The 26,523-nt window shown below is 54.9% G+C and overlaps 2 protein-coding genes across 7 annotated transcripts; one reads left to right on the forward strand and one right to left on the reverse strand.

Moving 5' to 3' along the window:
• The first annotated feature begins 5,439 nt into the window (after positions 1-5,439).
• ZNF205 (zinc finger protein 205) lies at positions 5,440-25,228 on the forward strand. 6 transcript variants are annotated; one of them, XM_019468350.2, is made up of 9 exons: positions 14,748-15,055; positions 17,391-17,445; positions 18,393-18,530; positions 20,763-20,871; positions 21,163-21,376; positions 21,673-21,764; positions 22,135-22,255; positions 23,780-23,875; positions 24,128-25,228. In XM_019468350.2, the coding sequence occupies exons 5-9, from the start codon at positions 21,193-21,195 to the stop codon at positions 25,192-25,194; spliced, it is 1,560 nt and encodes a 519-aa protein (XP_019323895.2). In that variant the 5' UTR covers positions 14,748-15,055; positions 17,391-17,445; positions 18,393-18,530; positions 20,763-20,871; positions 21,163-21,192; the 3' UTR covers positions 25,195-25,228. The 6 variants fall into 6 exon arrangements, with proteins under 6 accessions (XP_019323893.2, XP_019323894.2, XP_019323895.2 ...); XM_019468348.2 differs by lacking the exons at positions 14,748-15,055; positions 20,763-20,871 and adding an exon at positions 5,440-5,622; XM_019468347.2 differs by lacking the exon at positions 20,763-20,871.
• On the reverse strand, positions 7,270-7,689 carry LOC109278211 (cytochrome c oxidase subunit 6B1-like). The gene has a single exon (XM_053893869.1). It carries the CDS (start codon positions 7,602-7,604, stop codon positions 7,344-7,346), a length of 261 nt encoding a protein of 86 aa, XP_053749844.1. The 5' UTR covers positions 7,605-7,689; the 3' UTR covers positions 7,270-7,343.
• Positions 25,229-26,523: the final 1,295 nt, after the last annotated feature.

The raw sequence follows: 26,523 nt of genomic DNA on the forward strand, positions 1-26,523 counted from the left end.
CAGGGAGGACACGGCACCGCCAAAGAGGGGTTCTTGGCAGAAATGTTCCATCGCAACGCGATCCAGCCCTTAGACCCCACTTTGCACTGCAGAAATGAGAATGGGTGGGAGGCCGGGGGATGCAGTGGATGAGAGCGATGGTGTTTAAGGGGACAGACTTGTCACTCATAGTGAATAACCCATAGAGATCTAATGCACAGTATAATGGATATAGACAATACTATTGCGGGGTAATTATGTAATTCGATAAATATCACTGCATCAGCAGTCGTGTTACAATATACAAACGTATCAAAGTAACACTGACACGCCTTTCACTGACACAATGTCACACGTCAGATTTATTCAATTAAAAGAAAAAAAGAACAAGTGAAATGATCCCTCGAGGAAACAAAGGAACGAATTACAAATGCAGAATATTTCTCGCCAACTGGCCCCCGTCCTTCAGCATTATTTTTAAAAGCACCTGTAGGGGGCGCATCGCTCTAGGGGAAACTAACAGCCACATGGCCGAATGAAGGAACCTTGACCGGGGCCCGATGTTTTTAAAGAGGGGAGGGGATGGGTGGAGGGGGAAGCAGGGATGCTCTAAAAGATATTCTGGAGTCAGCTGGGGAAATTGGAAGATGGATGGGACACTAGATTGCAATGGAGCTGACCATTAATTTCTGAGAAAGGATTCCAGTCTTGTGGTTTGTGGGAAATGCCTCTATTTTGGGGAGATGTTGAAGGGTTTGGAAGGAAGGGGGCCCGAGGGTTCAGCCATACTTAGGGATAGTAAAGGCAAATGGGGAAAGTAAAAGGACTACCGAATCTGGGAGATGGATGTGTTGATGTCCACTGCGTTGCTGTCTCAAAGTCTCCGGAAGTTTGGCAGTTTTAAAGACAAAAGGTGGGGGCTGGGTGCGGAGTGGGGATTCATGCATGGGATTTCTCCTTGACCAGACATCTTGACTCTCACTTGACGGCTCTGGGGGTGGCTCTCAGCAGTCAAGGCCAGGACCACCCGGCTGATCAGGGCAGGGCTGAGCCCCCACTTGGCGTACCAATCTCCTCCCCTGCCAGGTTCCACCAGAGACTGAGGGCAGGATGAGCCAGAGAGGTGAGATGGGCGCGTGGGTCTCCAGATGAGAGACTAAGGCTTGCAGAGATCTGCAGAGAACTTGCAGAGATCGGTGACAGATAGGTCTGCAAGGCCAATCAAAGCTGCCCTGTCCACCTCCGAGACCTCTAGTGGATACACCCTTGGGAGCTGGGTGAGGGGCAGGAGAGGCAATCATTTCTTTCATTCCTATTTTTTTTTTTTTTTTTTTTTAATTCTGGATTCTTCTTGGTCTACCCTTCTGGAAGGTATCCATCCCCAACTAGCAATAAAAAGTGGCTCTAACTGGCCACCAGGGGGCACTGGGTCCACAGGACTGACCACGGGCCCATCTCTCCTCTCAGACCAGAGGGCTCTGTAGGGCCACCCACTCTTTCCTTTTGGGGTCACCCAGATCTACAAACAGGGAGATGCCTCAAGTTCAGCCTCACCCCCAGGGGACTCAGTTCGGTCCTTCAGCACAACCCTGAAGGCTTACGTCGTTCTGCACAGGCCAGCACCTCGGCTCCAGAGTTTTGAAGCACTTTTCCTCTCTTGATTTGGGCTGCAATTATTTTACGGATACAAAAACCCAAGTTCCAACATCCGCCTGCCCTCCCTGCTCTCTGGCCTCAGGGCTACCGATGATGAGCTTCTCCCAAACCTGTTCCCCGAGCCCCACGCCAGGGACATCCCAGGCAGAGGGACATCACTCCCCACCACCCAGAGACAGCAGAGAGGTGCCCGCCACCTACAGATTAGCAACTGCTGTTCTCATTACTGCTGGGCGAAACCACAAGTGAGCACAGCTAACAGTCATTCCCGTCACGGGCCCGCCTTGGCAATGCGGCCGGGGGGAAGTCAGCCTCGTCAAGAGCTTTGGACAGTCTGCGGAGGAGCCTCCTTGTTGCAGGGCTGAGGGCGGAAGGAACCTCCTGTTCTGGTGGGGGGAGTGAGGCGTGGTGTGACAGAACAGAGGAAGAGCGGGTTTTATACCCGGCCCGGCGCTTCCACCTCAGAGAGGGAGAGCCCGGGGATGCTGAAACAAAGGCCCAGGGTTACATCCTGGCCACCTGCGCCCTGGCAGCCATGGTGGCTCCAGCCTCTCTCCGGCCCCCCTCCCCGTCCCTCCTTCGCTCGACCCCACGGGGCGCCTCTCACCCCCTGACGTCTCTCTTCAGGGACCCCCGACACACCAGCAACCTGCATCTACCCGTCCGTGGTCACGCTGGGCCACGATCACGGCTGAGGGTCTCTCTCCCCTCCGCCTGCGAGTAGGAGCTGCGTCTCGAGCACAACCGTTCGCCTCGTGCTTGAAGCGGCTTCCGTGTGTGTTAGTAGAAGTAACACAACGAGGATGGCCGCCTGGCAGCTGTACTTACTGAGGAAAGCACTCGAAGCTGGCGCAGAAAAAGTCTCTGATAGGTGTGGAAGAGAATGGGCTTTTGTCTCACTCTTTGGGCAGCAGGAGCGAAAGGATAGAACCGATCGCGTGTGACCAGCAGCCTCGTGATAATAGCTGGCAGGTACTGAGTGCTGATCTGGAGGGGCTCTCAACTCAGGCTTGCTTCGCCCACCCCCAGCCCACGGGGTGGGTTATAATTTCTCCCTGTGACAAGCGCAGAGGCCACACTGGGAGCCGACGGGTGCCTTGCTCAAGGTCACAGCAGGGGGAGCCAAGATTTTCTTTAAGGTGAGAACACTGATCTTGACCAGGGTGCAAAAGCTCGGAAACAGAAAAGGACCCAGTTCCCCTCCCTCCCGGTGCGATTGGCCTAGTTTTAGCCAGAATATCACGGCGCGATTCAGAAAAAATAAGGAGATTCCGAGTTCCAGCCCTCAGGCCTAGACACAGGCAGGGGTGCCCGGAAACTTCAGGTGAGGTGGTAAGGCTTGAAAGAGGAGGAATTTAAGGGAATTTGGCTGCAGAGCCTCTCCTTCCCACCCCCCAGTCTCCAGGACAAAAGCTCTGTTCATATGCACATCCGTGGGGGGTGAGAGCTCTTCAGCTACCCTCCAATATTCGACCAGCTTAATCTGGAGCCCAGCGAGGTGGGAGGCAAGGGCTGGACCAGCCCGGGGTGGCAGTGCGGCCGCAGGACCCACCCAGACAACGGGAGAGCCCCGAGCCCGGATCCTTGGCCGGGGACCTTCCCTTTCTCCCTGGACACAGCTGGCAGGAGAGTCACAGGCCACTTTTTGTTGGCCAGGCTCCCCTCCGGGTGGTGAGCTGAGTCCAGGAGGCCGGCCGTCCACCTGGGGGCACATGGAGCCTGCCTGCCTTCCCCTCCCCAGTGGGTACAGCAAGCCCATGTTACAGGAAGTCCCGCCACCCTCCTCGATGGCCCCAGAGCTGGCTGGCACTGGGCTCCCAGCATAGACCACCCACATCCTTCCAAGACTTTTTTCTTTTCCAGTTTCCTAATCCCCCATCCCTTCGCTGAGGCCCAGGTCCCTCTTTTCCCTCCAAGCTGCTAGGAACCCCTTGTGTCTGTCCTGGCAGCCTTTACCCCAGGCTTCCTTGCAACTCACCGCTCGGGGTCCCCACTCCAGAGGGGGGGGGGTTGCTAAGGGTTCTTTGAGGGCCCCAGGGCCAGAGTCAGCCTCAGCGAGACTGGGAAAGGGCTCCCGGAAAATTGAACAGGAAGTTCCCAGCTCTGGTCCCATCCAGGTAATGAGGGGGCTTCCTAGAGTTAACCCTTAACCTCCCAGTTTGGGAGTGGGGTGGGGAGAGGGAGGGGCCAGAGAAATGAGGATTTAGCGGCTAATCCAGAGTCCAACCTGGGACTGAGTAGGAGAGTCTAACTCCCCCTCCAGGTAAGAACTCACCCCCCCTCATCAGGACTTGTCCTGTTCTTCTTGGGGGCGTCTGTCACCCTGTACTTTCTGAGGGGACCAGAGCTGCCGTTTTATTTTATTAAAAAATTTTTTTAGTGTTTATTTATTTTTGAGACAGAAAGAGAGCACGAGCGGGGGAGGGGCAGAAGTGGTGGGCGGGGGGGGGGGGGAACAGAGGATCCGAAGAGGGCTCTGCACTGACAGCAGAGAGCTGGACGCTGGGCTGGAACTCACCAACCGTGAGATCATGACCTGAGCCTAACAGACTGAGCCACTCAGGCGTCCCCAGAGCTGCCATTTTAAAATGCCTATTGTGTCGTGGGGCTCTTTGCTGGGCATTTCATTCACGCCACAAATCTTTGCCAAGGGCCAGTTTTGTGCCAGGCACAGTTGCAGGGGCTGGGGTAAGCAGGAGGAACCGGCCCTGACTTCAGAGGGCTTACACACCCGTGTGCCGAGCAGTCCCGGGCTAAGAATAACACAACAGGATCACGTGATGGCGGAAGAAAGGGCGCCATCGACACCAACAAAGATCTTCCCAAGAATCCTGCCGGGTGGCTTTTATCCCAGGTTTCCCAAACACGAAGCAGGGGCTTCCGGGAAGGGAAGTGACCTCACCACTGGCCTTGAGCCCAACTCGACCTCCAAAGTCAAGACTGCATTTGCTCTAAGGTGTCTTTTTGGGTTGTGCTCTTGGGCGGGCCGCAGCCCGGAGGGCGTTTTCCTCGTAGGAACCTGCGGTTCAGAGCCCGCGGGCACTCTCGCGGTGCCCTGTTTTGGGGACCCGGGGACACCTGAGCTCGCTCTGGCTCCTCAGCCAGGTGGTTGTCTTCCTGCACTTAGCACCTGGGATTAATCTTGTTCCTTTATTTTCACTGTCTAGTGTGGGCCTCACTGGACTACAAGCTCCCTCTGGACAAGTGGTGTTTCCCTTTGCTCCGCGTCCTCCACACCTGGCCCAGAGCTGGCATGTGTCCAAACAGACGAAATGGCTTAGGAGGCGGCCCGCGAGACCCACAGCACGCAGAGTGTGCAGGCGCCCAGCCCCGGTAGCCCCACCGCAGCCCACCTCCAGAGCGAGGTCGGTAAACCCCGCCCCAGGGAGGAGCCTAGAAACTCCACCTCCTGGGCGGGGCCGGGAGCTCCACCACCGCCCACCTCCTGGGAGAGGTCGGGAAACCCCACCCCAGGGAGGAGCCCAGAAACTCCACCTCCTGGGCGGGGCCGGGAGCTCCACCACCGCCCACCTCCTGGGAGAGGTCGGGAAACCCCACCCCAGGGAGGAGCCCAGAAACTCCACCTCCTGGGCGGGGCCGGGAGCTCCACCGCCGCCCACCTCCTGGGAGAGGTCGGGAAACCCCACCCCAGGGAGGAGCCCAGAAACTCCACCTCCTGGGCGGGGCCGGGAGCTCCACCACCGCCCACCTCCTGGGAGAGGTCGGGAAACCCCACCCCAGGGAGGAGCCTAGAAACTCCACCTCCTGGGCAGGGGCCGCAAAAGCCAACCCCCGGGCGGAGGCGCCTCCCACACCCAGATCTGGACCCCTCCCGGCCGTCCCTGACTTGCCCCTTCCCCCAAGACTGACCTGCTTCCCCGTGGCTGTGGCTTTCGAGGACGTGGCCTTGTCTGAGCCCTGGGTGTGGGGACAACCGGGCCTGTATGGATATGATTGGGAAGAACTGCTAGAACGTGGCCTCCACGGGTAAGGATCGGGGCGCGCAGGGAGGGCCTGGGGAACGGGCTCAGCCGGAAGGCTCGGGTTTCGCTGTTAGCACTGACTTTCAGGCCTCCGACTCAGACATGCTACCTCTCCTGGAAATATGTCAGAGAGGTGGAGACCAGCTCCATTTCTAAACCTGTGGCCGAGCATGCGCTTGGCTAACAATCCTGTTTGTTGCTGGCCCATCGCGGTTGTGCACCATTTCATTCATTCATTCATTCATTCATTCATTCATTCATTCCTGCGGGAAATGTTTGCTTCCCTCCTGTGTGTCTGGTACTGTCCTTGACCCCAGGGACCCAGTGCCGAGTGAAACAGACAAGTGCTGCCCCCATGAGGCTTACAGTCTGGGCAACGCCAGGTCACCAAAGCTGGGATTCCTTGGACTCCTCATTAACTAAAGTTACTTTGCAGAAAAAAAAGGGCTTATTGAACGTTGAAGTCCCTTACACTCCCCTCTCCCAGCATTACTCAGTAATAGACGAAAATTCTTGTGAAATTGCTTGGGTTGTTATTTATTTCCACTTAGTGAGTGATAAATCTCCAAAGGAGAGATTTTTAATGAAAATCTACCTATTTGGGGTATATTTCAATATCTCCTAAAATTATCTTGAAAATGCACACCTATTTTAGTTGTTACCTTGGAATTTTTTTACAGTTCACACCAAATTACATTTTGAAAAAAATATTTATTTTTTGGAGAGGGGAGAGCACAAGTTAGAGAGGGGCAGGGACGGGGGAGGGGTGTCAGAGGATCCCAGGAAGGCTCTTCACTGACAAGCTGACAGCAGCAAGCCTGATGTGGGGCTCAAACTCACGAATGGGGAGATCATGACCTGAGCTGAAGTCAGAGGCTCAACCGACTGAGCATGCCGCTAATAATTATTTTTTAACTACGTTTTTAAATTTTAATTCCAACATGGTTAACACACAGTGTTATAATCAGTTTCAGGTGTACAACTTTTCTTATTAAATGTGAAAAAGACTTCAGGTCTAGTATCCGCTAGGCCAGTAAGAGCGCCTGACTGATGGAACCTTTCTCTCTCATCTTTTACGAGATTTCAGGGGCGCCTGGGTGTCTCAGTTGGTTGAGCGTCTGACTCTTGCTTTTGGCTCAGGTCATGATCTCACGGTTTGTGGGTTCGAGCCCCATGTCGGGCTCTACGCTGACCGCACAGAACCTGCTTAGGATTCTATTTCCCGCTCTCTCTCTGCCCTTCCCCCACTCACTTGCTCTCTCTCAAAACTAAATAAATAACCATTAAAAAGAGAGAGAGAGAGAGAGAGCTTGCAGGAGAAAGACACGTTTTCCTGTATTTTCTATTTCTGTAGGATTCCTCCAGTGAGAATAATTCAGGGCAAAGGGGAGAAATCCTTCTCCAGCTCTGGGAAAGATGACTGTTAAAACCTCTTCTTACCATGGTCACATCCTCTGCCCTCTTTTCCTTTGCCTTTCTGTTTCTGGACACACCAGCTCGATCCCACTCGCCATGCTGGCCTGGAAAGGAGGCTCTCACCCTCGCCCTTTGTCCGCTTCTCTTCAATCTTTTTCTTTTTTCTTTTTTTTAACTTTTCCAACGAGTATCTATGATTAGTTAAGCCATGCTTCAGGATCCCAGGGTGGGGATCACCATGTACCCAGGTCCCCCCTTCACTGCCCTAGAAGAAGGATGGAATACAGACGAGAGCTGCGGGGAGCCAGTTCAGATCTTCCCGGGAAACGTGCCTTCCGCCCGGCGGTTGTCCCAGGCTGCCACCCAGGATATGGGGCAGAGGGACTTGTACACACGCCGGTACCATTCGCACACGGAGACCTCACCCCCTTTAGCAGTCATCGCCTTCTCACAGCGGTGGAAGTCTAGGTAGTTTTGCCAGGAGTTCCGGGTCTGGTTCTGGTTGGGGAAGTGGCTGTCAAAAGGGGCGGTCTGGTCGTTCTTGATTTTGGTCTTGATGTCTCCTGCCATGGTGCTGAGTCCTAAAGACACCCCCGAAGCACCTCGCAGCTCAGTGTGACCCTCAGCAAAGACCTCCTCTTCAATCTTAAACGGCCGTCTCCTCGTGGAAACCACCCTTGTTAAAGTGTCCCCTCCCAGCGCGCTCTGTTCCCGTCCCAGCACCTGCCACAGACCGTGATTCACTTGCTGCTTTCCTCTCTGCTTGGCTCTTGTCTGTCCCCGCACGGGACTGTCAGCCAGAGAGCGTGTCTCAGCGGGTCATGGTTCCCAGTTGACCGCTCAGTGGATTTGATCTTCTGTCTTCCTTCCTTTTTTACCTATCCTCTATCTTCTGTTTTCCCTGTTTCTCCCGTTGTCTCCTCTCAGCCTTCTTCACCAGCTTCGCTTTCTTTGCCTGAGCATTAAATATTGGCACTCTGCACGGCTCCGGCCCGGGGGGGCCTCCGGTGACCTTGGGTCTGCTCTGACCCACCCTTGTGTAATCCACTGCCTGTGTGTGTGGGCGGGGGGCGGGCTGGATTTAGTGATTCACTTCTAAGAAACCGAATCCAGCAGGAGGGAGGGGTGTCGCTTCTGAGATTCTGTTGTAAACCGACTGTGGCTTCGTCTTGGGGGCCCTCAGATGCGCGCTGTCTCAATCTCTTGCTTGCTTACCCTGGGGGAGCCACGTCTGAGGAGAGGCGCTTGTGGTGAGGGACCAAGGCCAGTCACCTTGGACCCTCTCCCCACAGTCAAGCAGACAAGTTGACCACAGCTATTGACCTGGAGCCAGAGGCACCTAAGTATTTATTTTAAGATACCATGTTTGGGGATCATTTGTTACGCAGCAGTAAATAACTAATACACCTCCCTTTTTGGTTTCGTAGCCACTGTGGCCTCAATAACCTTTCCCAATGCCAATATCCTTGTACTTATGTTTTATTTCTCAACTCTTTGGGTGTCTCATAAATGCCCCCAAAGTCTTCATTTTCAAAGCCAAACTCACACGGCCACTTAAACGCAAGCTCCACGACAGTGGCTTTGTTGTCATGCTCTGCTGTGTCCTCACTAAATGTGGATCCAATCAGTCTTTCACATCAGATCTCTGCTTCTGGTATTCTCTGTTTCGGTAAACGTAGTACGGTCCATTCGGTCACGCAAGCCAAGAATTGGGATTTATCCCGGATCCCCTTGAGTTCCCTCATCCTGACATCTCATCAGTCGCCACGTTCCGTGCGTTTTCCAAGTCTGCCTGTTTCTTTACTTCTGCTGCTGTCATCTGAGTCCAAGCCTCCATTGTCACTTGCCTGGACCATAGCAATGGCGTAACTGGTTTCACTTCCTTTACTTTTTTTTTTTTTTTTAACATATATTTATTTTTTACAGAGAGAGACAGAGCATGAGTGGAGGAAGGGGCAGAGAGAGGGAGGGAGACACAGAATCCAAAGCAGGCTCCAGGCTCCGAGCTGTCAACACAGAGCCTGATATGGGGCTCGAACTCACAAACTGGGTCGGGAGCAGCGTCGGTGGGGGGGGGGGGCAGGGAGATCATGACCTGAGCTGAAGTCGGATGCTTAACTGACTGAGCCACCCAGGCACCCCTCATTTACATTTTTTTTTAGGTTCATTTATTTATTTTGATAGCTGACTCGAGCAGGGGAGGGGCAGAGAGAGAGGGAGAGAGAGCATCCCAAGAAGGCTTTGCACTGTCAGCACAGAGCCCAGTGTGGTCTCAAACCCGGGAACTGCGAGATCATGACGTGAGTGGAAATCAAGAGACAGATGCTCAACAGACTGAGCCACCCAGGTGACTCAGGGCACCCAGGTGCCCTGATTTTATTTTTTAATTTTTTAATGCTTATTTACATTGAGTCGGGGAGGGGCAGAAAGGGAGGAGGACAGAGGCTCTGAAGCAGGCTGTGCGCTGACAGGAGTGAGCCCAATGTGGGGCTTGAACTCATGAACCATGAGATCACGACCTGAGCCGAAGTTGGATATTCGCCAACTGAGCCACCCAGGTGCCCCTATTTATAATTTTGTTTTTAAGTAATCTCCACACCCACCCTGGGGCTTGAACTCACAACCTCAAGATCAAGAGCTGCATGTTCCACTGACTGAGCCAGCCAGGCACCCATTTTCCCATTTTTTGTTTTTTGGTTTTTTTTTATTTTAAAGAAAAATTTTAGGTGTAACATACAGAAATGTACCCAAACCAAAAATGTAGAGTGTCATGAGTTTGCATCAGATGAAAACAGCCCTCGCACTCCAGCCCTCCTGGCCACTTCCCTCCCCCATAATCATCATCTTGACTTCCCACCACAGCAGGTTTGTCTGGTCTGGTTTTGAACTTCATGTAAATGAAGTCGCGCAATAAGAAGTGTTTTCTTTTAAGATTGTATTTTTCAGCAATTTCTACACCCAACACGTGGCTCGAACTCACAACCTTCAGATCAAGAGTCGCATTGACCCTACAACATTGTCTCTGCCAACTGAGCCAGCCAGGTGCCCCAAGGAATTCTTCATCTGGCCTTACTCCACAGTGGGAGACTCAATCCATGTTTTTGCTTTTTCCCTGAACGGTATTTCCTGGTGCATTATTTGTTCATCCTACTGTGGCTAGACACTTGGTGGGTTTTGGTTTGGAGTTACATGTAGTAGTTCTTACATGTCTCTGGTGACCATAAATGTGAGTTACTGCTGGGTTCTACCCAGGAGTGAATCGCTATGTCACAGCATATGTCGATTTCAGCTTTAGAATATTCTGCCGCTTCTAGAGAGCCTGCACGGTTTCCCCTCCCACCATCTATAGATTCGTCTTGTGTATTTCTTGCTCTGGTGCTAGGACCAGCCATTTTTCCAAGGGCCCTGATTCTTAGCATTAGCTGATTTTTTTCCCCCTACATTATAAAGCATTCACAAGCAATCCCTATCAAAATAACACCAGCATGCTTCACAGAGCTAGAACAAATAATCCTAAAATTTTATGGAACCAGAGAAGACCCCAAATAGCCAAAGCAATCCTGAAAAGGAAAACCAAAGCTGGAGGCTTCACAATTCCGGACTTCAAACTGTATGACAAAACTGTAATCATCAAGACAGTATAGTAGTGGCACAAACACAGACACACAGATCAGTGGAACAGAATAGAGAACCCAGAAATGGACCCACAAACGTATAGCCAACTCGTCTTTGACAAAGCAGACAGAATATGCAATGGAATAAAGAAAGTCTCTTCAGCAAATGGTGTCGGGATAACTGGACAGCAACATGCAGAAGAATGAACCTGGACCACTTCCTTACACCATACACAAAAATAAACTCAAAATGGATGAAAGACCTAAACATAAGACAGGAAGCCATCAAAATCTTAGAGGAGAAAACAGGCAACAATCTCTTTGACCTCGGCCGCAGCAACTTCTTACTCAACACGTCTCCGGAGGCAAGGGAAACAAAAGCAAAAGCGAACCATTGGGACGTCATCAAGATAAAAAAGCTTCTGCACAGTGAAGGAAACAATCAGCAAAGCTCAAAGGCAACCGACAGAATGGGAGACGATACTTGCCAACGACATATCAGATAAAGGGTTAGCATCCAAAATCTGTAACGAGATTATCCAACTCAATACCCCAAAAAACGAATAATCCAGTGAAGAAATGGGCAAAAGACATGAATAGACACTTTTCCGAAGAAGACATCCAGACGGCCGAGAGACACGAAAAAATGCTCAACACCGCTCATCATCTGGGAAATACAAATCAAACCCATAATGAGGTTCCACGTCACACCTGTCAGATGGCTAAAATGAATAACTTAGGCAACGACAGACATTGGCAAGGATGGGGAAAAAGAGGACCCGTTTTGCACCGCTGGTGGGAATGCAAACTGGTGCAGCCACCCTGAAAAACAGTATGGAGGCTCCTCAAAAAATGAAAAATAGAACTACCCTATGACCCAGCAATTGTACTGCTAGGTGTTTATCCAAAGGATACAGGAGTGCTTATTCGCAGGAGTACACGGACCCCGATGTTTATAGCAGCACTATCGACAACAGCCAAAGTGTGGAAAGAGCTCAGATGTCCATGGACTGATGAATGGATAAAGAAGATGTGGTGTATACGTCCAAAGGAATATTACTCGGCAGTCAAAAAGAATGAAATCTTGCCCTTTGCAACAATATGGATGGAGCTAGAGTGTCTTATGCTAAGCGAAATGAGTCAGAGAAAGACAAATACGTGATTTCACTCATAGGTGGAATTTAAGATACAAAACAGAAGAACATAAGGGAAGGGAAGCACAAATAAGATAAAAACAGAGGGACATAAAGCATAAGAGGCTCTTAAATACAGAGAGCAAACTGAGGGTTGCTGGCGGGGTGTTGGGTGGGGTGATGGGCTGGACGGGTGAGGGGCATTAAGGAGGACACGTGTTGGGATAAGAACTGGGCGTTACATGTAAGTGACGAATCACTAAAGTCTGTTCCTGAAATCATTATTACACTATGTGTTCACTAAGTTGGATTTGAAATTTAAATAAATAAAACAAAGCATTCACAAAAATTGAAATTTTAAAAGGACGAGATAAAGTAAAAACAAATGGAAGCTCTACATTTTATTCGTACAAAGTGAAGTAAAAAGAATGTAAAAGATTCTGAGCAGGGACCACGTGGCACGCAGAGGAGGGAGTCTGAGGGCTGGGAAGTGAGGGAGGGAGACTGCCATAGGACGAAGGGCTGTAAATACCAGCAGAAAAGGCCATCGAGGGTGGGTGCTTGGGTGCCATTGTCATTTGCTCCCGTGAGGGACCTCCGCTAAGGGTCCTGTGATGCTGAGCTGGGCGGAATGCCTCCTGAGTGCCCCTGTCCCTACCTGCTTCAGTGTCCTAGGGTTGCATGAGTGAATGTAACCTGAAGACCTTGGGGGTGGGGGGACACTTTAGGTATAAGATGGCAGAAGGTAGCAGCTGCGGCAGCAAAGGGTGTTTTAGGATGATGACACGCCCTGGCTTCCTAAAAACACACCAATCTCTAATGAAAAAGTAACTTAATTTACTCTAATTTCCACCCCAAAGGGCCAGCTGGAGTAAGTCTTGAGCTATTGATTGAGCCTTGTTTCACGAGAGTGTCCCCTCCCTGCGTGTAGTGTGAGCTGTCTTTAGCTTCTAGGTAGAGAATGTTCTGGAAGTTGGGATGTGGGTGCTTGGGGAATATATCCAGCCTGTCCTTTTTCTTTTCTTTTCTTTCTTTCTTTTTTTTTTTTTTTTTTTTTTTTTTTTTTTTTTTTTGAGAGACAGAGTGCAAATAGGGGAGGGACACAGAGAGAAGGAGACACAGAATCCTAAGCAGGCTCCAGGCTGTGAGCTGTCCGCACAGAGACCGCCGCGGGGCTTGAACCCACGAATGGTGAGATCATGACCTGAGCCAAAGTCAGATGCTTAACCCACTGAGCCACCTAGATGCCCCCAGCCTAGCTTATTAAGTTTGGTGGTGGTCGGAGGGAGGTTCTGGCCTGGAGTCCACAGCTTGCCAGGCTGAGGCTGAAGGTGCTCGTCTTGACAATCATAAAAAGAAGGTCTTGGTCGTGTTGCCCAGTAAGGAGTCTTTTTGCCTTTTCTGGGGTTTGCCCAGGGCAGGAAAAGGCCGTTTCTGCTGCCTCTGATGGGCAGGCTGTTGGGTCAGCCATACAACGGAATATGCCATAGCTACAGTCCAGCACGGCATTGCTTGAGATTTCCAGAACTCAGCACATAGCCCCTCCCTTTAAACCGGCTCTGAGAGACTTGACCAAACTCTAGAATGGCTTCTAGCAGCACACGGCTAGCATGACCCCAGTCCGTGAAAACAGCTGCCTGAGAAAGCTCAGTGCTGCGGGGAGAATTCAGTGCTTGTTCCAGCCAACACCTGATGAGAGGCCCCTGACCTCCCTTTCTTAAGAGCATTTCCTAAAAAGGGCTTCAGACTCGGAGCTACGTGTCTCTTACAACCCAGAAGCATCTGTCCTGGGCCTGAGAGCCTTTCCTTTGGAATGTTCTCGTCAGGAAGGACATGGCCTCTGTCTCCCTTCTTCCAGGGAGGATAGACTCCCGACTTCCATACCTGCCAGCGGACACGCCTGGCCTAGTCACACCCACGCTGGCCTGCTCTTTGTGATCGTTCGCTTCTCTGACTCTAGTGAGCCCTGTTCTCCCCCTCCCTCGGTCTCCCTTGGAAACCCCGGTCACCTCTGCACAAGTCGGAGGGAACTCAGCTCTTTCCCTGCTGTCAGCAGTTACCGAATGAAATCTGCCTCCCCTGCTTTGATGAATGGTTGTTTGGTGCTAATGCGCTGCATGTTTTCTTTGTGTTTTTATATTTAATGAGCTATGTGTCACACAGAGGGAGCGGGTCAGCAGCAAGGGCCTGCGCGCAGACAGCCTCAGTTTCCCCACAGGGGACGCCGTATGTGTCCCGCCCCGCAGTGTGTGTCCACCCTGCGGTCCTCACCCGCGCCGGCTGTCCCCACGCACGGTGCCCAGAGGCGGGCGCCGCCAGAGAGCCGGGAAACCGGAAGTTGGGATAGGGCAGCCGGACGGGAAATGCGGGCACACCGGCCAGGGGCAGGCGGCACCAGGGTGACCCTCCCCGCATCGGCAGGCCTGTCCCTCGGGGGCGCGGACGGGAGCGCGCGGGTAAGGCGACGGGGCGGAGCCCTGGGGAGCAGGATGGGCGGAGCCACCGGGAACCAGCCAATCAAAGATGTGTCCCGTGGGCGCGTGGGCGGGGCGGCGCCGTTGCCTCGGCGACGGGCTCCCGGCGTCAGTGTTCCGCAGACTGCGGGGCTCCTGGGCCTCCAGCTGGTTGGGACGTGTGCCTGTGAGGCCGCCTCGCGTCCAGGGACGGGGTCACGGGCGTGTCGCCGCCCCTCCGGGGGTGAGAGGGCCGCTGGCCGCGTGAGCGCCCACGCCCTGCTCTTAGTGGCCCTGGGGGTTCTTCGTTATTTTCTTTTTTAAAATATTTTTACTCCTGGGGCCCCACCTATCTGCTTTCCTTTTCTTCTTATTCAATGGTTAACATTTGCTGTGTTGTTTACTCGATGATTCCTGTTTTTCTTGGCCTTTCTCACGTTCCTTTATTCCCCCCCCACCCCCACCCCCATCTTCTCTCCTTCCTAAGGCTTGATCTCGCCATTACCCTGTCTCCAGCCTGGCTTATCAGCCTTAATTAGTACAAGCTTTTTTTTTTTTTTCCTTTAACGAAACGTTTTTCTTCTTACTTCAGATGATTTCTTTTTCTAGTTTTTATTATTCTGAGTGCTTTTGTAAGACCTGAGTCAGTTCTCAGGCCAATCTCTGAAGGTCGATCACGATTTATTGGCTGAAGGTGACCTCTTCATAAGCTCAGTGAAGCCGCCAGACATTGGAGTTGGCCTTCCTTGAGAGTTCTCCCTGTCTGAAGCTCAGATAAGCACTTCCATCCATGGTAGTTATCCTTGTGACAGGCTTCTGAGGTGAGTACATCTCTAGACTGGTGCCCTGTGAGCTGGACAGCAGGTGTTTTCTGCTGGGGTTGTACAGAATTCTTAACTTTTTTATTTTAATCATGAACATTTAAAAGTTGGGACATTTTGGGGCGCCTGGGTGGCTCAGTCGGTTAGGCGTCCGACTTCGGCTCAGATCACGATCTCGCGGTCTGTGAGTTCGAGCCCCGCGTCGGGCTCTGTGCTGACTGCTCAGAGCCTGGAGCCTGTTTCAGATTCTGTGTCTCCCTCTCTCTCTGCCCCTCCCCTGTTCATGCTCTGTCTCTGTCTCAAAAATAAATAAATGTTTAAAAAAAATTTAAAAAAAAAGTTGGGACATTTCACATAGAAATCTAATTCTTTTTCGGCTTCTCTTAAAAAGTCTTTAAGCTTTGGCAATACTGAGCCCCCAACTGCCCCCTTTGAATACAACATGACTTCTTGAGGCTCTGAGTGCCATCTTACATCCAAGCCACTCGTCATATGCTGTGCTGCCTGCTTGCTGGAGGCGTTTAGAGTTTTGATCTCTGCTTTGCTTACTGACTCACCTTTCCGTGGTGCTTTTCTGAAGTCTTTTAGGGACTTCAATTCTCACACAGCAAATATGACATTTGCTTCCCCCTAGACCTGCTCAGTCCTAGAGCCTAGACTGTGGAAGCGTTTCCTCCCCCGTTCAAGAAGGGGCTAATGTCTGTCATATAGTAGGTGCTCAATAAATATTTTCCGAACCGTTAAATAAATGTTGAGACTTCATTTGGTCCGGTTTAGGTGATCCCGTGGTAGGATCCAAACCGCTCGGCTTCCCCAGAGTCCTTGAAGTGGCCCCTTTTGTCTGGTAGAGAAACATTTGCCCAAGAGTCAAGACGTGTCCACATTTTTGGGACTCAGTGCCCTCTTGGAACTGCCACTGACATGGCCTCAGGAGTGAATTCCCTTACTCCGGATGCTTGTCATGCTCCTTGTTGATGGAGAAACACTCACAGAATGAATAGTTCATCTTTTCCACAGCCCCCTGTCACTTTCCAGTTTATAGCTCGCTGGCTTGAAAATAGTAATTTTTTTAAGTTCATTTATTTTTGAGAGAGCGAGAATGCATGTTTGTGCGAGAAGGGGAGGGTCAGAAAGAGAGGGAGAGGGAATCCCAAGCAGGCTCCGCTCTGACAGCAGATAGCCCAGCGCGGGGCTCTATCTCACAAACTAAACTGCGAGATCATGACCTGAGCCGAAGTTGGACGCTTAGCCGACTGGGGCACCCAGGTGCCCCTGGCTTGAAAATACTCCTGACTTTTGCTACAACTGCGTACATCCCTCTTTACCTTGAAGATTAAGATGCCTGGAAATAATGACCAGAGACAAACTCCAGGGGTAACATTTTTTGTTCATCAGAGTGACAGTAGAATACATCAGAGTCCTAAAACACATTTAACTCCAAAAGCAGGGTTGCAAATTCAAAATGCTGCGGAGGCAAGTGTAGATGAAATGCAGCCACATGAGAGCAGGCCCTGAAGGTGGGAAATATGAGTCCAGGGTTGCCCAATGATCTGCTTGTTTTCAAGAAAATCGATTTTATGAGAACTCTACTCATTTTTAAATGTCAGAAACAAAGTTTTAAGGAAATTAAACCCCTGTGAGCCCACAGCACGCCTATAGGCTGGTACAGGGGCCAGTTGTGCCTGGTACTGGATGAAAGGATGCGTCTCAGAGGACTCTGATGGCCGCAGGCCACGGGCATGGAAATGTTTCCTGGAATCTGACCCCAGAGCTGGCCCCACTCCTTTCCTCTGACCCATGTGCCCTGCTCAGAGGAGAGATGGGTTCTTCACCCTAGAAAGCGAAGCGCAGTCTCTGTCCTCCATTTTGGGAGCCTTAGTTCTCAGGTCCAAATGGAAAACAAAGACTAAGTGGTGGGGTAGGCAGTCCGGGCCCCTGTCGATATAGCTGGGTCAGACCCTTTTACCCCTGCTCTCCCTGGCCTTGAGAGGGAGCTGGGGGAGAGCAGATCTAGAAAAATCAGATTGGTCCCACATCTTTTCAAGCTGTGGGGCATGGGGTGGGGGGTGGTGGAGAGGAGAGTTCCTGGGCCTATTTCCTAAGTTTGCTCTGAGGGAGAGAGAACTCCCTGCCAGTCCTGGGGAGAGCCCAGACGACCTGCTCACCAGCCTGGGCGCCTTACGTGAAATCCAGGACCGTGAGAGACCATAAGACCTTCAGAGGCCCTGTGTATTGTGAAGGACCATCGTGCCCCTCTGCCAGAAAAGTGCACTCACTCCTGTGAGGACAGCCGCAGTGCCTTCTTTGAAACGTCAAATATCTGGTCCTTCCACAGAATTTGTTTTCCCATCTCCGCATCCTGCTCTACTGGTAGCACAAGAACGTACCAGGTAAAGCGATCGTCAGCTGGCAGTGCAGATCTAGGACTCAGGTCCCTGCCTAGAGCAGGTGCAGCCCAGCTCCGGACCCCAGCCCCGGAACGCTCGAAGCTGGGAACCCTGTAGGGCTGCAGCTGCGTGGGGAACGGGATATGGGAGGGACTTCCTGTTGTCCCTAATCCCAGTCTCCACCCGGCTCCCCGGCCCGGTGTAGGCTGTGGAGTCTCCCTTCCCGGGGGAGGGGGCCCCCAGCGCCCGAGGTGCCCCCTCCGCCTCCACTTCGGTGAGAGGGGTGCTGGGGAGGGCGCCTGGATCCCGAGATCCACACGGGTGGCCAGCTGGCGGGAGGGGACGGGGTCAAAGGTGGAAGGCTTCAGGCTGGTGGGGAGAGAAGGGGGCCCGGACCCAGGTTCGGGAAGGGGAAGGACGTGGGCCATCCAGGCCTGTGAACAGGATGGACTCTTGTCCCCGTCGGGTGGTTACCGCTGCAGGGAGGGCTGCTGAGACCGGGCAGCGCAATTTCTGGATCCCAGGCGGCGGAGTCAGGCTGAGCACAGGCTGTGTGTGCCCTGCGTCTGGGAGACAGTGGGGCCCAGATTCCTCAGCTGAGCCGGCTGTGATGGATGGGGTCACACCCAGCACCTGTTTTGTACGGTCTCTGCAGACCTTTCGGCTCCTGATGACAAGAGATCCAGATGCCGAGTCAGCTCTGGCTTTCCCTAACTGGTTTGCTCTGAGATGCAGAGTTCTGGCTTCAGCGACAAAGGGGATGATACAAAACAGCATTCTGTCAAGTGAGGGACCAAACAACACCAGAGAGAATGAGGTCACCGGAGGGCATCTGGGGAGGCTTTATTTCTGATTGGGACCAAGCGTGGGTCTGGGCTTGCGTGGGGATTTCCAGGGTGCTTTGGAGGTGTCCGGGAGACGATGGCTGACTTACGTTTCTGCTCTGGTAGGCTCCTGGCCAGAAGCTGGAGGGGGCTTGGCCAATAAGAAGGAGAAACGACGGGGCTGTGCTTTCTACCTCTGAGATAGAAATGTCTGCAGACGGCAGAGCCGCCCAGGCTACCCAGGACAAGGAGAGAGCCCGAGAGGTATGGACCGGGCGCTGGGCGAGGGATGCATGCCCTGGAAGGGATTGGAGCGGGAGGGGGTTTTCAAGGTAGGGTGTCTATGCCAGTGGAAGACTTAGACTCGCTGGGGCGGATGGGGGTGATGGGAGGAGTTGGTGCTATGACCGGAAAGTTCTCGCACTGGGAATTGACAGCCAGAGAGCTGCTCGGCTCTGCCTGCTGAGTTCAGGAGTCTGTCGGCCACAGGCTACGTGAAATAGCGGGGAGCCTGCGTGGGGGTCCTACTGGTGAGGTTGTGCCCAGCGCACGTGGGGGAGCCTCAGTTTACCCTCCGCTCCCTCCTGCCTAGCACCCCATCTCCTCTCTCCCTGGGTCTGAGCTCCTTGTCTCCTTCCTGTACCTGTTGCCCATGTGTGTAATTACACCCTGCGGGAGGACCTGGGCCCCTGAGCTTGGAATCAAAGGAATATGAGTCAGCTGCAGCCAGGTGTGTGACCTTGGGCAAGTCCCCTGGCTTCTGGGAACCAGGTGTGTCGTCTATAAAATGTACACCCTGTGCCTGCCTGCTGCTGCCACCTGTCTCATCCAGATCGTTATTGTCACGTATGCAATAACAACACCCACAGCAACCAGAACCTAGATCAGAGAAACAGATCGCCTCAACGAGCAGGTGTAAGGACAAGCACAAATCAAGAGCAGATCTCCCTCAGCTCACCATGGGTTTACATCCTGATAAACCCGCTGGAAGCTGAAAATATTAGTAAGTGGAAAATGCATTTAATACACGCTCTACTGAGCATCAGAGCCTAATCTCACCTACCTTAAACGTGCTCAGAACACTCAGAGCAGCCTACCTTGGGCAAAACCACCTAACACAAAGCCGATCTCGTAATTTAGTGCTGAGTATCTCACGTGATGTACCGAACACCGTGCTGAAGGAGGAAGACAGAATGGCCACCAGTTTGTGGTCATTTACGCTCGTGACCACGCGGCTGACCGGAAGCCATGTCTCCTGCCGCCTGGCGTCCTGAGCGAGGACCGTGGTACACATCGCTAGCCCAGGGAAAGGGGCAAATTCAGACTTCGAAGTGTGGTTTCTACCCAACGTGTGCCGCTTCTGTACCATCATAAAGTTGAAAGCTCGTTAAGTTGAGCCGTTGAGAGTCAGGGACCATCGGCGTTACGTCTCGCACTTTCGTACGGTAGAAGGTACAAAGACGTGTCAACACTGCGTGCTTTCGCTTCCACGATGCCTTTGTAACACCCAGTGGGCTTCGCACGCCCCTGACATTCTCTCCTGCTGGATTCTGTCAACTCGCACAGTACAGTTATAGTAATTATTTCTGGCACCGCTCTGTGTTTATCCAGAATGTTCCAGAGTAGGCAGCTCTTTCTCACAGGGGATCTGTGTGTGAGGCAGAGTAGCTGAGTTTTGGAGGCTGCCTGGCTCGTGTGGCTCCCAGGCCCTCCAACTCCTCCCTTTGGGGCTCTGATATACACAGACGTGGGGGCGGTGTGGAGAGAGAAGTCTGAGTTCTCAGCAGAAGCCTGGCCAGTCCCTGTGCTGTGGGTGATGATGAGGCCTCACGAGGAGCCCCCCAATGCAAAGGAAGTGACTTTCCCAAAGCTCTTGAGGTTTGTGGGAAGGCGGTGCCCACTCAGGGTTGAGCGGTGAGTGAGGGGCTGGTCTGGATCAAGCCCCGGTTGCCTGACCTTCCCACCTGAGGTTGATGTGAAGAAGGGACGAGTTAGGAGGACCCTGGAGAACCCTGGACGAGTTGCGGTGGGTGGTGCTGCAGGGGTGAGCCGGGAGGAGGTCTCCTTCTGTCAGACGAAGGTGGGCACAGGCCTCGGCACAGTTAGAGGTACCCTTGGACTTGTTTCTCCAAACTAAAAAAACTCCAACTTCCGTGACCGAATTGAGTCAGGCTGGAAATGGCCCAGGGCTACATGATACCTCCCTGTCATATTCAGGAAATGGTGGCCCTGGGGCTGACTTGTGAATCAGATACACCTGGAGTTCAAGTGCTGGCTGAGAATTCACAGGCTCTGTAATCTTGGGTCATGGTCGATCTCTGAGCCTGGGTGTGTTCGTTTCCTATGTCTGTGTAACAAACTGGGTGGCATAAAACAACTAGAATTCATTCTAAGGACACTGGTTGTTGGATCTAGGGCCCAGTCTAACTGCAGAATGATTTCATCTCAAGATCCTTTACTGATTACATCAGCAGAGACCTTTTTTTTCCAAATAAGGTCACATTGTGAGGTTCCAGGCAGACGGGAAATTTGGGGGACACCATTCAGCCCACCACACTTGGTGTCCTCTAACACGAAAGAGGAACCGTCCACACTGCTGTGGGAGGTACGAGGCTGGAACGGGGAGGAGACACCTGCTCTGTGGGCACCTGGCCAGCCCGCCCCTGGCCCGGCCTCGAGCCTCCCTTCCTTCCCGTGCTGTCCCGGCCTTGTGGGAGCGAACCAGGCACGTGCGGGGCCCCAGGGCCGGGAGAAGGAAGCAAGGCCAGCAGTGAGTTAGTTGCATTCGGGTGTGTTTGGCCACCTGGGTGTCGGCCGCTGCCAGGCCCCTCGGGTGTGGGGCTCGGCTGCGTCTCCCGTTCTCTGCCCAGGTGCTGATAGGGGCTGTCATTCCTAGGTTCCAGGTCATGGGCATCCTCGTCAAGAAATGCTCTCTGAGTCAGAGGAGACGGTGCCTTTGGGAGCTGCTCAGGAGTCTCCCCACATCAAGACGGAGCCGGAAGAGCCACAGCCTGAGGGGGCATCGCAGGGGGCCGGGGCCCGAGGAGAGCAGGGCTGGGTGTCCCTAAGCCAGGGCTCTAAGGACAAAGCTCTTTTCCTGCCCGGAGGAGGTGAGGAAAGGGATGGAGAGGGGCGCGGAGAGGGGCCCCTTCTCGGTGGCAGCTGTGGGGAGAGGTGGAGTCTGGTGCAGAGGCGGGGAGGGCGCGAGCTCTCCTGCCATGGAGAGGCCTGCGTGTGTGCGCACCTGCCCCCGACCCGCCTCTCCCGCACAGCCTCGGAGCCTCTGACTGCACAGAGGCTACTGACCCTCTTCCTGGGTCAGGTCGGGGTGCAGTTTGAGGCAGCGGGGGGTGTCCCTGGTAGGCGGGGCGAGGCGGCCGCCCTGAGCACCTCTGTCCTCTCTCAGCCCTCCCCTCCCCCCAGATCCCTGTGCTCTCTCGTGAGGGGAGGACCAGAGACCGGCAGATGGCTGCGGCGCTCCTCACCGCCTGGTCCCAGGTGAGTGTCCCCGTCCAAGTCTAGGGCTGGAGGAACAGCAGAGGGATGTGGAGGAACCACATCGTCCCCTGGATGCGAGCGCCAGCCCGGGGGGTGGGGGCTGCAGGGGAGCGTGCGTGGAGACCCCGAGCTTCGACTGCGGCGCCCGAAAGGGACGCTTGTTTCTGTCTCCCGGGTTGTACACAGCCGCCTCGTTCTTGCCCCCGCGAAGCCACCCTCGGGCGGCCGTCCTGCTTCACCAGCAGACGCGAGGGCGGGGCTGACTCGGGGCAGCGGGTCGGGAGCCGGGCCGCCTTCCTCTTGGAGCCATGGTGCCCCTTCCGGGGGGTCCTGGCGTGTCCTGGAGAGTGGGCGTTTTGTGTTGTTGCAGATGCCGGTGACCTTCGAGGACGTGGCCCTGTACCTCTCCCGGGAGGAGTGGGGGCGGCTGGACCACGCGCAGCAGAACTTCTACAGGGACGTCCTGCAGAAGAGGAACGGGCTGTCCTTGGGTAAGGGCCGGGTCGTGCCCGAGGCGGGGCCCTCCCACCCTTACCTCCTCCTCCCCTTCCAGGGCGCGAAGTCCTTCTCGCCGCTCCTCTGGACCGCGCCGTTCCACGGCATCTTCCTGGTGAAGGACGTGCGCTCCAGCTGTGCTGACTGACGTGGTAGCCACGAGCCCCCGGGCCAGATGTGGCCGCTCAGCACGAGAAATGTGGCTGGAGCTACTTTTTATTTATTTATTAATTTCACTTTAATCAGCGCAAACTTGAATTGAGGTAGCCCCATCTGGCTAGCGGCTCCGGGGGGGACAGGACTGACCTGGGGGTTCTGCTCCTGGCTCTTCGGAAGTGCTCGCTCCGCTCCAGCTTCCTGCCCCTCCGAGCCCCGTGTGAGAGGTGTCTGCGCGGACACCGGTGTCTGGGCTCCGCATCGGGAGCTGCCGGCCGGGGGGTGGGGCGGGCCACGGTCAGCTCCTCTCTCCAGGCCCCCAGACCCCTTGGTGTCTCACATCCACCCGAGGGGCCTGTCCTCTTGGAGAGGACATTTCTCTCACGGTAAGTAAAGTCCCAGCACTTTTTTCAGACTCTGGTTTTCTTGGCAGAATTCTACGAGGTCGGATGGAAAACTCAGAGCACCCGTTCATTGACTGTCATTCATTCATTCATCCAGTCTGTCTGTCTGTCAGTACACACTGACAGTCTGTCAGTTGCACACTGGCTAGTCCAGTGGAGCTGGGGGCTTGGGAATCCCCCCTTGACTCTGATGGTGGGCCTCCGGGTCTGGGCAGCTCAGTCCTTTAATTATCTCAGGCTTGCTCTCCACCCACTGTTAACCATGCCCGGGGCACAGACCGGCAGGTCCAGGCAAGTCCTGGGAGATCACAGGGAACCCGGCACCCATTTGCAGCCCATGGCAAGCCTCACGGATGCCCTACCCACTGGTTGGTCCATCGCATTCCTTCCCCGGTGCAGGGCTGGGGTCAGGGCGTGGAGGCTGGGCTCCTCCGCTCTCTTACTGACTTGACCAGAATCCCCAGGCTCACGCCCCAGGAGACTTGGCCAGTTCGCCTTTGGTCCCTGACTTCTGGGTGGTCACCACAGCCGGCCTCCTCGCCCAGGCCCTCCCACTTGGCTTCCTGTCCCCCACCGCCCCTCCCCCGGGAGCCCTTTCTGCTCACGGTCTGGGAAGGTGCAGGAGCGGGAAACATTGCTGGGCCGCTGCTGGGGGCCTGTGTGCCATAAGGGGGTCATGGGCAGCTGGCCTCACGCACCCCCTCTCCCGTTACTCCTGGCGCTCGTTCAGGGATACTAGATGGGGCCCAGCTCAGCCCTGAGAGGAGCGTGTCTGGCAGTTACCCCAGAACCTGCTTCCTAGAGACGGGTGGACACCTGACCCCAAGTGATGTTTGAACTCGCTTAGTTTTACCCCACGTGTGCAGAGCTGTGTCCTTGGCAGGTGGGGGTGGGGAGGGGGTGTCCCCTGCTGTGCCGCCTGGTGACTGAGCGCAGCATCTCTTGTCTCTTTTTGGCCAGGGTTTCCCTTCAGCAGACCTTTCTGGGCCTCCCAAGGACAGGGCAAGGGTGAGGCCTCGGGCTCCTGCCGGCAGATGGGAGATGAGGAGAAGACAGGTGCGTGCAGGGGTGGCAGGTGGGCGGGGCGGTGGGGTCACTGCTGTCACTCCCAGGCGCCCCTCGTCAGCCTGGACTCTCCGTTTCCCCTGGGGTTCAGGCACACGGCCTTTCCAGGGGAGGGCCTTCAGCTCCCCGTCTTCTCCAGGGGGTGGCTTTTACTTCCAGGATCCCTGCTCTTACCTCCATCTCCAGAGTCCCCCTGGGTCCCTCACCAAAGTCTCTCTCTTGCCGGAAACCCTCTTTCTCCAGGAGCCATTGAGGTGGGGAAGGAGGAGCCGGCCCCATCCCCGGCAGCCCTCCGGGACGCGAAGTCCTTCCGAAGCAGGGTGGGGAGAGCGCAGGGGAACGGCCTGCCGCGCGGGCAGCAGGTGGCCAGCGGCCAGAGCTCAGGGGCAGCCAGAGACGATGCGCAGCCGGGCCCCCCGGACGAGAGGCCAGCGAAACCGGCCCCGCCGGATGCCAGCCTGGAGAAAGCCCCGGAGGGCCGCCTCCCAGAGAAACCCAGAGAGGGGCGGACGGCCACCCCCGAGGGCAGCGAGGAGGGCCTGGCCCCCGACGGGGACGCGGGCAAGAAGACGTACACGTGCGAGCAGTGCGGCAAGGGCTTCAGCTGGCACTCGCACCTGGTGACACACCGGCGCACGCACACGGGCGAGAAGCCCTACGCCTGCACGGACTGCGGCAAGCGCTTCGGCCGCAGCTCGCACCTCATCCAGCACCAGATCATCCACACGGGCGAGAAGCCCTACACCTGCCCGTCCTGCTGGAAGAGCTTCAGCCACCACTCGACGCTCATCCAGCACCAGCGCATCCACACAGGCGAGAAGCCCTACGTGTGCGACCGCTGCGCCAAGCGCTTCACCCGCCGCTCGGACCTGGTCACCCACCAGGGCACGCACACGGGCGCCAAGCCCCACAAGTGCCCCATCTGCGGCAAGTGCTTCACGCAGAGCTCGGCCCTGGTCACCCACCAGCGCACGCACACCGGCGTCAAGCCCTACCCGTGCCCCGAGTGCGGCAAGTGCTTCAGCCAGCGCTCCAACCTCATCGCGCACAACCGCACGCACACGGGCGAGAAGCCCTACCACTGCCTCGACTGCGGCAAGAGCTTCAGCCACAGCTCGCACCTCACCGCCCACCAGCGCACCCACCGCGGCGTCCGGCCCTACTCCTGCCCGCTCTGTGGCAAGAGCTTCAGCCGCCGCTCCAACCTGCACCGGCACGAGAAGATCCACACCGCGGGGCCCAAGGCCCTAGCCGTGCTGATGCTGGGGGCGGCGGGGGCCCTGGCGGCACCCCCGCAGGCTCCCACTTAGGAGGCGGGGTGGGGGGGGGGGTGGCCGTGGGGGAGACGCGGGGGCTGCGTGAGAGGGGGTGTGGGCAGGGAGAGGGAGGTGCTGGCATGGGGGCGGGGCATGACCGTGGGGAGGAGCTGGGGCGAGGCGCAGGCACGCTAGCTGCGAATTAAAGGCCTTGGAGTTCCAGCCACCGCCTGTGCTCTGTCTCGTGGGGGCCCCGGTGGTGACGCCGACTCCCGGGGCTCCCGGGTCAGCCACGTTGGCGCCAACGTGGCTGAGGCATCCCTGAAGTCCTGGTTGTGGGGCTTGGGTACTCCCGTCCCCAGCCTTGACCTGGCTTGGGGCCATTCCAAAGCATCAGGACCCTAAGTCTACAAGCAAAGGCTTCTGGGCACAGAAACCTGAAGCCCACCAGCCACTTCTGAGACCGTGGGTCCCCCTGCCAGGGTGGTCTGCTCCTGCTGCCATCACTCTTGTCCCAGGCACATTGACTGCCGAGCCCTGGACCCTCCCCTGGCTCTTCTCTTTGGGAGCCGGAGCAGGGCTGAGCCACCATGGAAACTCCTGTTCCTTGTCTGGTGCTCTGTCTCCTGTCTCAGGCACTGGAATCCTGTTTTGTGACTGAACATTTTCCATCTGCTTCCACTGGGGCCCAGCCGCAATCCAGTGAGGATTCCTCCCTTAACAGGGACCACTGGCCTTCCTGGTGCCTTCAAAGGCTGCCGCCAGCTCCCTCTGCTACTTTTCACCTCCTTGGCCTCTTCGTACATGTCTTTTATAATTTGCCCTATCTGCCTCTGCCTGGGTCTTCTACTCTTGGCCTTCTGGTTTTTGACCTCGGTAGCTTCTATTTCCCATTCTTTTTTTTTTTTTCCCCCCTCTGGGGAGGAATGGGCTCAGCCGCTTATTATCCAAGATTTGCAGCTCGGCTCCCAAGATAACATTCACTTCTGTCATCAACTGACCTTGAGGACATCTGCTTGAGGGAGGCTGTTGAGGCTCCACCTGCTTCCATGGATCAAGCTCTAGGGGAGCTTGGAAAGGAGACGGGACTGAGAATAGTAATAGCTGCCAGTTAAGCGGCTGCCTGCCAGGTGTGAGACCAAGTGCCGTGTATATGTCGCTTCTACGCTCCATAACTCTGAGCAGTGGATTCCATCCCAGTTCTGTAGATGAGGAAACTGAGGCTGAGAGAGAAATCCAGTAACTTAACCAACAACCAGTGAGCTGGGAGCTGGGGTTCAGGTCCAGGAATTTTGTTGTGTAAAGAATACTCCTCTTTCCATGCACCCTGACAACTACTGACTGTCTAATGCGTGTTATGAGGTAGGGCTGTCTAAAAAGAGT

The sequence above is a fragment of the Panthera pardus genome, unplaced genomic scaffold, assembly GCF_024362965.1.
Source record: "Panthera pardus isolate Hobbes unplaced genomic scaffold, ASM2436296v1 HiC_scaffold_4, whole genome shotgun sequence".
Taxonomy (NCBI): Eukaryota; Metazoa; Chordata; class Mammalia; order Carnivora; family Felidae; genus Panthera; species Panthera pardus.